The sequence below is a fragment of the Boleophthalmus pectinirostris genome, unplaced genomic scaffold (assembly GCF_026225935.1).
Source record: "Boleophthalmus pectinirostris isolate CB_2022bp ecotype Guang Dong unplaced genomic scaffold, ASM2622593v1 HiC_scaffold_13, whole genome shotgun sequence".
Taxonomy (NCBI): domain Eukaryota; kingdom Metazoa; phylum Chordata; class Actinopteri; order Gobiiformes; family Gobiidae; genus Boleophthalmus; species Boleophthalmus pectinirostris.
The window spans coordinates 4,208,948-4,221,185 of NW_026571036.1; the positions used below are offsets into that span (position 1 = coordinate 4,208,948).

General features: G+C 42.3%; 1 protein-coding gene across 1 annotated transcript in view; it reads right to left on the reverse strand.

The window, feature by feature from the left end:
* The window catches only part of LOC110173963 (single-minded homolog 1-like), a 38,171-nt gene that overhangs the window by 10,897 nt on the left and 15,036 nt on the right, over positions 1-12,238 (reverse strand). Inside the window, 1 exon segment of the mRNA XM_020939986.2 lies at positions 9,481-9,628. Within this exon segment, the coding sequence (XP_020795645.1) occupies positions 9,481-9,628 (148 nt within the window).

Genomic DNA, 12,238 nt, shown 5'->3' on the forward strand with positions numbered 1-12,238 from the left:
ACTACATGCACGACCAACACGGCTGCTGTTTTGGCATTTGCTCTTTCTGTTCTTACCCCGAACCGTGTCAAACGTTGCGCAAACACCCTCCTCTCCCTCCCTCCCCGCCGTCCCGTCCTCCGCTTCCACCCTCCTCCGGGCTCTTCCCACCTTTTTGGCCCGGCGCTGACCCCGTCCGCGACCCGCTCCTGCTTTAATTCAGCACTTAACACGTGTGCTCTTTATGTAGCGCTCTCGGGGGGGGGAAGCCGGTGTTTGGATAGCTGCTGCGGTTGGCGAGAGATGGCGGTGTTTGCCCGGCGCGTGGGGGCAGGTGCGGGGGCAGGTACAGGAGCAGAGGAGCTGTAATGGGTTGGCCGCTGTGTACACTACGGGCGGGGCAAGCGCGGCGGGTCAAAGTCACAGCGCCGAGCGGCCTCCCGAGCCATGATTGATGAATGAGGCGCTGGGCGAAACGGGATCAATTATCGGTTCTGAAAGGTTGTTTTTGGATCATGGTCGCCGGGCTAATTCTTTACTTTGCAGGGACGTCACGCTGGGAGTGCGCCGCATGCATCTCTATGGCGGAATGTTCAGCTGTTGCCACGGAGACACTACGCCCTGACAATAAACAAAATATCGCGATATCGTGTCGTCGAAAGTCTCTCAGTAACATCGTGGGCCGTCAAAATATATCGAATTACAAGTTTATTGTTATGGTGCAGCAAAAACAAAGGGAACTACACTGACCATGATCCTTTGCTCCACTGTGGCGCGAACTACATGAAGAAATAGCAGTTCTAAACATTTTTCAAGGCATTTTAAGAGGAAAAAGTAACGTATTCACGATTTTGTTAAACTCCACAAAAAACCTTCGACATGTAGACAGACAAATAATGAAGGACTCAAACGTGTGAACGAAACAAAACACAACTCCAGAACCTGTGTCATTCATTCATTCGTTTTTCAAAATAAAACCAAAAATAAAACGAAAACAACTTTTTTTCAACTATTTGTCTCCAAAACCAAAATGAAAAAACAAACAAACAAAAAAACAGATAAGGATTTGTTTTTTTTTTTTAAGTTTTTGATTTTGTGTTTAAATGAAAAATGGAAAAAACGAATAAGGACTGTTTCCCGTTTACGTGACTTCGATGCCGGACTGAACCAGGTCTAAACCAGGACTAAACCGGTCTCAGTCTCAGTCCTGGTCTGGTCCCAGTCTCAGTCCCGATCAAGTCCCGGTCTCAGTCCTGATCTCAGTCTTGGTCTGATCCCTATCTGGTCCTGGTCTCAGTCCTTATCACCCAACAGTCTACGCGGGCGCACCTGCGGGCCCGTCCCGACACTCAGTCCTGGTTTAGACTTGGTTTAGACCTAGTTCAATCCTGGTTTAGTCCTGTTTTAGTCCTGGGTTAGACCTGGTTTAGACCTGGTTCAGTCCTGGTTTAGTCCTGGGTTAGACCTGGTTAGACCGTTTACTGGTTAGTCCTGGGTTAGACCTGGTTTAGTCCTGAGTTAGACCTGGTTTAGTCCTGAGTTAGACCTGGTTTAGTCCTGTTTCAGTCCTGGCTCAGTCCGTATCACAGTTTAACGAGAAACAAATCATTATCCTTTTTTTTTTTTTTTTCATGTTGGTTTTAGAGACAAATAATGAAGAAAATAGTTGTTTTTTTCCCTTATTTTTGGCTTTATTTTGAAAAACAAATGTACAAATGATACACGGATTCTCCAGGTCTGTTTTTGAGGAGGTAACAACATTTTATGGCTTAAAACTCAGTCAAATTTGCATAATATAGGACCTTTAATAAAAAACTAAATGGAAAAAAAAAAAAAAAAGTGTATTATATTTCCTTTTTAGTGGAAGTGGTTTCATTTTATTATTATTATTATTATTATTATTATTATTATTTGTTATCTTAAATATTTTTATTTATTTTATTTATTTTATTTTCATCTTTAATTTTGTGATGATTATTTATGTTTCGATTTGTTTTTATTGTGATTTTAATGTATTTCTTATTCTGTAAAGCACTTTGAACGACTTTGTGTACGAATTGTGCTGTACAAATAAACTCGCCTTGGTGTAATATTTGATCGAATTTGTCAGCTTTGTTTAAATATACATGATATTTATGAGTTTGTAGATAATATGTGGACACTCGGGCCTTTCTCTCCGGTGTGTTTTTTGTCTCCCGTGTCCGGCGTCTCACATAATGGACCCGAGGACGTGGTGATTACTGCAGGACTTCAGACGACACGTTTGTATTGATGGAATATCGATCCGTGATTGGTCAGTCCAAACATGTCCGCGATCAATACACATAACATTGTGATTGTGTAGAATAACAAAATCATTCTAACGGAGCGGACGAGATTTAAAGGGCCACGACTCGATTCTCAGCTTTGAGTGAAAAACATGTTTTAGAACCAACGCTTTAGCCCCGCCCACCTCGCTGGACGCCGAAACCTGACAGACGAACCACGATTAACTTAAAAAAAAAAGAACAATAGACAGACGAAAAATGGAAAATACAACATGACGCAATCGTTAAAAGCCAAATAAAAACTAAAATAAGTACGTTTTTTGTTTTCTGTAACAAGTTTTTAATGTTGTTGTTTAGTTCCTCTGTTTTTGTTATTTATTTTATGGAAAACCACACCTGAAAATATCAAAATCAGATTCTAAAGTCCATTCTGACTCCATTTGACAGCCCATACCTGATTTTTTCCCCATGTATTTTAGCAAAATGTGCACAGATTTACCGTATTTTTCAGACTATACGTCGCACTTTTTTTTATGGTTTGGGTGTTTCCAGTGCAACTTATATATTAAAATGTTTGAGTGAAGTGTGGAGAGGTTCTAGTCTTGTGTGTGAGTATCTGCTGCTCCTGTTCCTCCTGCACCACTGTCACTTGGCTCTACTGCGCATGTCTCCTGCAGAAAGAGCCTCTGTCCCGTCTGTATCATGTCAGTCGATCGCACCGTTACTTCTGCACCACTGAACGATTTAACATTTAAACAAACTTATAAAGACAAAGACTGAGAAGACTGAACACAAATGCCCCCAAAAACAAATTCAGATTTTGCAGATTACAAACTGCAAGTCGTGAAATCTGCAGCTGAAAACGGAAATCGAGCAGAGAGAAACTTGTGACACCGGGAGGATGAACCATGAAACTTTCCTGAAGTCACTGGATGGATGGACAAAGTCTGGACTTCAGTGACACCGAAACCATCCTGTCGGGATTCAGAAAAGACCAGAATAATTCTAACTGGAACTGATGCTGAGTCTGACGACAGCGACACAGAAGAGTTTGCGTCGCTCTGTTTTCCTCCGGGAGGTCGAGGTCGAGTTGTTCAGAAGTGACACCGAGGATGAAGAATTGAATGGATTTAGTGATTTGGAGTGAGATGGAGAGTTTGTTAAACTTGTTCTGTTCTGTTGTTTATGTTATAGTTTATCTGAAGAACTGTTCATATGTGACGTTAACAGTCTGTTGTTCTCTCTTCTGTTGTTATTACTGTATTTTTCGCGCTATTAGTCGCGCTCTTAAGCCTCCAACTTCATCAAAAAACAACCGCGCGCCACAATCCAGAGCTCCCTATACACGAATCCACTCGGGTGTCGACTTCAGTAAACTACAAAGCCGCACCACCCGCAGAACACGCAAAAATACACGGAGCAGACAGCGACCGCACAGAAAAACACCCACAGACACACTCATCACTCCACGCCGACGAGGAACGGAACGAAGGAACGAACCGAAAAAGTGAGCGCGACGTGCCACTTCTAGACACGACTGAACAACTGAGTCACTGCGAACACGCCGACAATCCAGCGTCCCAGACAGCACCCTCCCTACACGCCACAACTGAACAAAGCCCAGAGTCACCGTGAACGAACAAACAAACAAAACCACTCACCCATCACACTGTTGTGTTTCATTTAAAGTCCAGTGCGGTTTATTTGTGAAAAAAGTTCGAAAATAGACCATTTAATGACAGTGTGTCTTATAATCCAGAGCGCCTCATAGTGCGGAAAATACGGTACTAGAACTTGACTTTTGAGATGAAATGTTGGTTCCTGTTCTCTGATTTTATAAAATAAACTTACCCCAAAAAGTGCGACTTATATTTTTTAAGTCATTACGCATTTTTGGGCTGGTGCAACTTATAGTCCGAAAAATCCAGTCTGCAGTGTGAGCAGCTCTTGAGGTCAAAAAAAGTCCACTGTGTACTATCTGCATCTAATTTTGAAGCATTTTATTGATCGATTATCAGGAAGTTCAGGTTTGCATACTAGTTTTTAGCTTTACGTCACGGCAGAACTCCACTCTGGTCTCTGAGCATTGTGAAAACTGCTTCTAAACTCATCATGTTGAGTAATTACACATAAGGTAAGAGAGGAAGAACCTTGGGCCACTGATCTCGCTCTGCTCTGTTTTTTCACTTTTTTAAAATCCGGTGGATCCGGTCAAGTGGTAACGGAGGGAAACGGGCAGATTTTTTACATTCAAATGTCTCTTATTCAGAAACTAGAGGGACTATTGAAATAAGTAAAGTATCAGAATGTAGGAAAGAGTTACACTCCAACAGGGTCAAGTTAAACCTGTGATATTCTTTCAAGTTGTTGACAAAAAATTTAAAAACTCATGTCGGTAACGGAGGGAATGAAATATGCAGCACTTTTTGGACAATAAATCCAAACAGTGATAACTCTTGGTTCTCACTTACATATCCTTAACAAACTGGTTTGAATATTTGCTTCATATAGTTTTCTACCATATGGTACAAGATTAGGTTGAAAAACCTCTTACTTTTTGAGTAATGAGATTTTTTATTAAGAAAGGTCATGGTAACGGAGGGAAAAGTAACAGAGGGAAAATTGTACAAACAAGTAGAAGGTGCAGGATTTTACATAATTTTGTCGCTTTTTTCTTCTGAATACTTTAATATTACTTCAAAATGAAAGAAGAAACTATTTCTATAAAATATGTCAGTCCTTCCAAGCAAATTTTTATCATTTTAAATTTTTTTTTTTTTGAAAAATCACGTACCTTCATCAACAGTTCAAAGATGGAATAACACAAGATATGATGAAATACATCCATTTATTTACATGATTTGCAGGTCTTTGAAATTTGGGAAATAATTTTTGTTCCATGTTTCATACATGGTCTGTTTAAAACGGTATGAAACTTTAGAACCAAAAATGGTACAGAAAAAAGGTCAACAGTTTCATAAACTAGAGTACATATGTATCTGTTCAATACATTTTTATATCAGATGCATTAACTTTTTTGGCCTTGTTGTTTACTTCTGCGTCTTTACTCGATTCTACAAGTATTATTAACAAAACAAAATGTGGGTTTGATCTTGTTGTTTTTTTGCGTGGCTTCGTTGTGCTGTTGCCGCTGTGAGACATGCACAGGGGTCTTAATGCAGTGTCCGTGTTTTCCTCTTAAGTGCATTGGACGCCGATCGATGACCCTCCCCAGATGTATGCGCCGTCACACCCTCGCCCCCCCCCCCTCTCTTCGCCCCCTCGCCCACCCCTCCTTCTCTCCCCCCTCCCGCCCTCTGATCGAGCCCGGGCCGAGCGGCAAATCCGGCCCGCGCCAGATAGCTTATCGATCGCCGATTCGATTCCCCCGCCTTGCTACGGGCGGCCGTGTTTGTCCAAGGCCGTCTCTCCGAAGGGCCGAGTGTGCTTTGGTCTCTCATAACACGAGGGAGAGCGCACACACACGAGAAGAGGAGGAGGATGTGTGAAGAGGAGGAAGGAGGGAGAGAGTGAGGGAGCGCTTGTGAGGAAAGGAATCAGGGAAGGATCAGAGGAGAGTGTAATAGGACTTGGTTTAATCTAGTCAAATTCAGGCCGGAGCTTCGGCAAACACCACGGCAAAGCTCGGGACTACAGTGTGAGTGTAATTGTGGAGATATGGGATTTGGGTCACTTCCAAACACGGGGAAATACAGAGGGAGCGCGACGAAAAGGTTCAAACGCCACGCCAAAGATTAGAGGTGTAACGGCGCGTGTATTTGTGCCGAAACGTGTCGGTACAGGACGTTGGGTTTGGTGCAGGGCTGTGCAAGAGTGATTTCACCAGCTAGGACCACACCAATAACGACATAGTGCGAAGAAGTTTATTGATAATGTACGAAGCGGGGCGGAGATGACTGGGTTGAGACTATAGGTGGGGGCTCCGTCTCTATCTTCAATTGGCCCAGCCTTGTAGGCGTCTTACGACTGAAAGACAAAATAGGTCAATCGATGCAGCGTCTGCAGTGATGCGGTCGCTGCATCGGACCGTTGTGGTGAAGAGGAGCTGAGTCGAAAGGCGAAGCTCTCGATTTACTGGTCAATCTACGTTCCCACCCTCACCTATGGTCATGAGCTCTGGGTAATGACCGAAAGGACAAGATCGCGGATACAAGCGGCCGAAATGAGTTTCCTCCGTAGGGTGGCTGGGCGCTCCCTTAGAGATAGGGTGAGGAGCTCAGTCACACGGGAGGAGCTCGGAGTAGAGTCGCTGCTCCTTCACGTGGAGAGGAGCCAGCTGAGGTGGCTCGGGCATCTTTTCTGGATGCCTCCTGGACGGTAAGTCCGGAGGCTCTGTCCTTCATGTGCTGGTTCCAAACGGTGGCGAGCAAGACCAGTGCTTGATGGACTGGGTCTAAGCGGGAACGTTCCGTCGTCTGCGCGCTGGTTCTGTGCGGGGAAAGTGAGAATGCGCTGTGGACTACAGGTCCGGGCGGGCTGCTCCGGTTCTCCGAGCTCAAGAACCACGGCTGGTTCCGAGGTGGTGCAGCATCCGGACAGAAGCGTGAGTCCAGTTTGGTTTGTTATATGTTGTTCTGAGCGTCCGTCCTTGGCGCATTTGGTTCTTCCCGGGGAAAGCGCTTCCTCAGGTCGAGGCTCAGCGCTCCAGCTCCTCTGAGCCCGGCCTGAACTGGAGCTGCCCCCGCTGGTTCAGGACTCTGGTTTGGATCTAGTCTAGTCTGTATTTCTCACACTAGGCTAAAAACAGGGACTTTTTAAAGTTGTATCAATTGAATAGGCTATTGCCATAAAATTATTTGGTTAATTAAAGCCAAAAATAACAAATGCTGGTTGCTACGTGAACACGGGGAACACCGGGGCTTCTCTTTTTGACTCACTCTGGAGCCACACGTTCGCACGTTCTTGCTCTGATCTTCGTGTGTTACATTCTCTGTATTGGCCATTGTTGGTAAAATAATTCGAAAATGAATCGCAGCTGCGTCTGGACAACAACCTGTTACTGCGCTGGAGTCGTACAGCGCGTCACTTCAGGCAGAGGAGAAACGTTTCCTCCCATGATGCATTTGGAATAGTCCGTTTGTCCACACTGTCTATGGTTTGGACCCGGGTTCACGTTCACACCAGAGGAACCGCACCAAAGTTGGTCATTTGGTGCGGATTCAAGCGAACCGAGACCACCTCTTTTTTGCGCTTGATTTGGTTCGAGTCTGAGTCTGATTGACGCTTTCACGTCAACGCAAACGAACCGAACTAACCACTTTTGGTTCGAATGGACCGTTTGGTGCGCACCAAATACTGTCGGTGTGAAAACACCCTAAAACACACCTAAAAATCCTCTTGGTGATATATCGATACAGTAGCCCACGATATCGATACTGTATCATCACATTAAACGATACGATATATCGATATTCCAATATTTTTGCACACCCCTACACTGAACCATATCAAAAAGCTCACTGTATCGAAAAGTGCATCGTATCGTGGCCTACGTATCGAGGTATGTATCGTATCAACAACTTCTTAATGATACCAGCCCTACTGGACACTGAAACATATGTGCTGCTTTATGCACTGTGCACATGGACTCACACTTGTCCCGACCAGAACAGAAAGCGTGGAATTTCTTGTATAAATCATCGTTAAATACGCATTTGTGCTTCGGTACGTTGCAGACTGACCGACTGTTTGAGTCTCGCTTCTTCTGAGTGCAGAGAGACACATGTACAGACCCCGTTTGTCCCCGAACACGGACGTTTGGTCACACTACGCTTCGCACAGCAACCTACATTCAGTTGGTCGATTAAAATGAACATAATCGATGAAATTCTTAATGATCCTTACTCCGAACCACATAAATCCTCGCAAAACTACTGTCATCGTGCCGCGGTCATCAGTCCCCCTCCTGCAAATCTGCACTTACGGCAAACACAAGTTGTTTTTTTCTAAAAGAAGAAGAATGTGCGCACATCAGCCAAGTGCATCTGCAGGACCAACAGGATCAGATGAACAGGAATAATTAAAAACAAGTTGTATTTTCTGTTATTAGGATGTTTTTACAGACCAAGAGTTTGTTTTTCATACCTGACAGTTTCGACTGATCACGAGCGCTCTTCGTCAGTTGTTTTGTTTGTTTTGTGTGTTGAAGTTGTTTTTTTCTGTCCAAAAATCTGAAGACTGAGTAAAATTTCATGCTGGAACTGTTCGTGCTGCGCTTTACTTTTTGAACAGTTTTGTTTACTGTTTACAAGGAATTTATTTTTTACAATATTTCAAACATTTGTTGCTTATTTAAGAATATTTTATTTAAGTTATTAGTGCAGCACTTTGCATTTATTTTATTTTGCAGTTTGTATAATGTTAAAACAAATTGCTGGTTTAATAAAAACACAAATAAACAACAAGAAAATGGTTTTGCATTTTGTTCCCAAACTGAACCGAAAACGAACCGAGGTATGTACCAAACCGTTGATTTTTGTGAACCGTTACAAACCTACCAAAGATATATATCATAGCATTTTAGAAGTTGGTTACTTGTTTATTTTATTCCAAACAAAAAGAAAATATTACGTCCAAACTGGAAGACGAGCAGTTTGTAACTTTACTGGTGAAAGGTTCAATTCGTGGCGTTTGAAAGTATAAAGTTCGGTGTCCACACTTCAAACTCCGCCCCTGGAGACAGGTGTTTGTATCAGAAACACCTGTCTGTAATCAGGGCAGTCGTGTGTGATGTCACCAACTACTTGAAATCGCAGAGGCCACAGGAGACAGCGCACACTTTAGACACGAAAGCTGCGACAAAATGTGAAATCCGTGTGTAGTTTCACTTTAAATCAAGGTTTAAATTGCCAGATTTCGCTTAAATTGTCTTTGCGTTTTGGATCGAACTTTCCGTGTTGATGACGTTTTTGAACTCTCAGCTATTTCCTGGAATTTGCTTACATTTTTTCTCAACTTTCTTTCCGCAAACTGCGACTGAACCGATGTAAAACTGAGAAACACTGACCACAGGTACAATCGACTGAAGAAAGTCAGAAGTAGAAAAACAAAGAACAAGAACAAAGACCAGAAAATAGCGTAACATGGGTCTTTTAAACTATTTTTTCTCTCTCATATCTTCATAAACACAAGAAGAACCGTACATTTTCAAGACACACGACATAATCAGACCAGAGCGTTAGAGCGTTTAAAGGCGGCTGGACAGAGGACTCACGTGAGGACGTAGTTGACGCTGACGATGCAGTGAGGTCTGGACGAGCGGCTGTTGTGGACGATGGTGGCGTAGCTCTGCACCCAAACCCACCCGCCGTGTTTGGCCAGGAAACGGTAGTACTTTGTGGTCACCTGACCCTTCACCAGCACTGAGAGGAGAGGACAGAAGAGAGGACACAGGAGGGACATTGAGGCTTTAGAATTTCGTTATTTCATTTCAGTGTGTGTGTGTGTTTTGTGAACTTTGAGACGTTTAGCTGCGTTCAGACTGCAGGGCTTAACGCTCAATTCAGATTTTTTTGCGAAATCCGATTCTTTTGCGAGGTCGTTCACATTTCCAATTAAATGCGACTTGTGTGTGGATCTCCAGTGTGAACTTTAAGCGTGCTCAGTGTTTTCGGAAGTTGCCTCAACGCTGGGCTACAAAAATCTGGTCCAGTTCTTGGTAAAATGTTCAGGTTACACGTCCACGGCCGCTTCGTTTGTTTGAGTCTTTATCCTCCTTGCATTTGGCTCGCAGGATCTTTATTTTTCGTTGACATTGGAGCCAGAACCGCCTGTAGCCGCGCTCGGACATTTCTTTGGCAATCATTTCAAAAACCTCCCAGTTCTGATAAGACTCCTCCAATTTGTCCTGAATACAGTGATCCCCACAAATATTATTAAACTCGCTAACCTCGCTTTCCCTCCAGACTCTGAGCCTGACGTGTAGGTGGGATGAATGCGACCTGGCCATTCAGACTGCAGCTTGAAGTGACCCAAATCCGATTTCTCATCCCCTATGCTCCTGTATCTGATCTTTTAATGACAGTCTGAACGACACAGATCCGATTTTTTCAAATGTGACCCAGGACACTTGGATATGTGCTCCTAAAACCGATACATATCTGATCTTTTGACATGAACGGTCAGGTCACATTCATCCCACCTACACGTCAGACTCAGAGTCTCGTCAATGGAGGAAAAGCGAGGTTAGAGAGTTTATTCATATTTGTGGGGATCACTGTATTCAGGACAAATCGGAGGAGTCTTATCAGAACTGGGCGGTTTTTGAAATGATCGCCAAAGAAATGTCCGAGCGCGGCTACAGACGTCCTGACTCCAATGTCAACGAAAAATAAAGATCCTGCGAGCCAAATACAAGGAGGATAAAGACTCAATCAAAAAAAGCAGTCTTCTTTATCATTAGTATTAGTTTGTATGACCAGAAACTTAAACAAAAAATCCTTACATTTTTTTCCATTCTCATTGTGGTTTATTTTGCACGATCATAAACGATAAACTTTTGTGCCGTTGTTATCGTTATTTTTAGTTTATACAACCATAAATGAAAACCAAAATCCTTAAGTTTTTCATCCTTATTACTGTTTACTCTGTACATATCGATTTTTACCTTGACTAAAAGAGCAGGTAAAATAATGGGTGTGGCCCCAAGCTCACTTCAGCAAATTTTTGAGGAGACTGTGAGGAAGCTCGGCAGGAAGGTGATCAATGACCCAACCCATGTTCTTCACAGTCAGTTTGAGTTGATGCCATCAGGCAGAAGGTTCAGGGTCCCAAACTGTAAACTGAAAAGATTCAAACATTCTTTTGTGCCACTAGCTGTTAAACTGCTAAACTCAGATAATGCAGTTAAAAAATAATTATAAAAGGCTTAGGGATTGTGCAATCAAAACTGCACATAGGTGTAGGGAATGTGCAATTAAAGCTACACATAGGCTTAAGGAATGTGCAATAATTAAATCTGCACATAGGCTAAGGGAATGTGCAATAATTATAACTAAAACTGCACATAGGCTTAGGGAATGTGCAATAATTATAACTAAAACTGCACATAGGCTTAGGGAATGTGCAATAATTATAACTAAAACTGCACATAGGCTTAGGGAATGTGCAATAATTATAACTAAAACTGCACATAGGCTTAGGGAATGTGCAATAATTAATAGAACAGAAGAATGCAAGGGTTTGCCTGTTAAGGATAATTTAAGGGTCCTGTTGGTGCATCACTCGTGGTCATACTGGTCTCATATTTACTTTGTTTTATGGTGTTTGTTTATGTGCTGCTTTGTGTTGTGTTGTCCTGTTTTTTGATAAAACATGTTACCCCCTGTCCCAAGACAAATTTCTCCCATGGGAGACAATAAAGGATTATCTTATCTTATCTTATCTTACATTAGGGAACATTATTTGCCCAACTTTTTGAAATTTAAAAAAAAAAATCAGTCTGTACCTAGTATCTATTTTTTTTTATATTTGCCAAAGTAAAGTTCCATGAGATATTTCATAAAATTCTCTTGATGTTTACTGGGTCCTCCAAGCCTCTGAAGTTTAGTGCAGAAGTCTTAAATCTGAAAATCACTTTTTCTTTAATAACATCAAAAATAATTAATTTATCCCAATAGTATCAATGGAAGTTGAATATAAATATGAACATTGTGGATCATTTGGTGCCAGTTTTATGTCTCGATCATCATGAGTTTCTGAGATATGGCAAAAGTGTCATTTCTTTGGGACTTCAAGGACCATGAAATCTATATTTTTTAAGTTATTTGAGAAAAGCTCATTTTTCTGCCAGAGTTTTATGGACACTGTTAGGATTGAACTTAAGAGTCTTGGTGGAACCCAGTGGATTTTATTCAATTGCGCGAATATTCCACAGATTTTCTTTTAATTTGTATTGTCACATTTTAAAATTGGGCACAAGTTTTTGAGAATTTCTAACATTGGGCCAAACGATGCACCGTAATGTACATTTA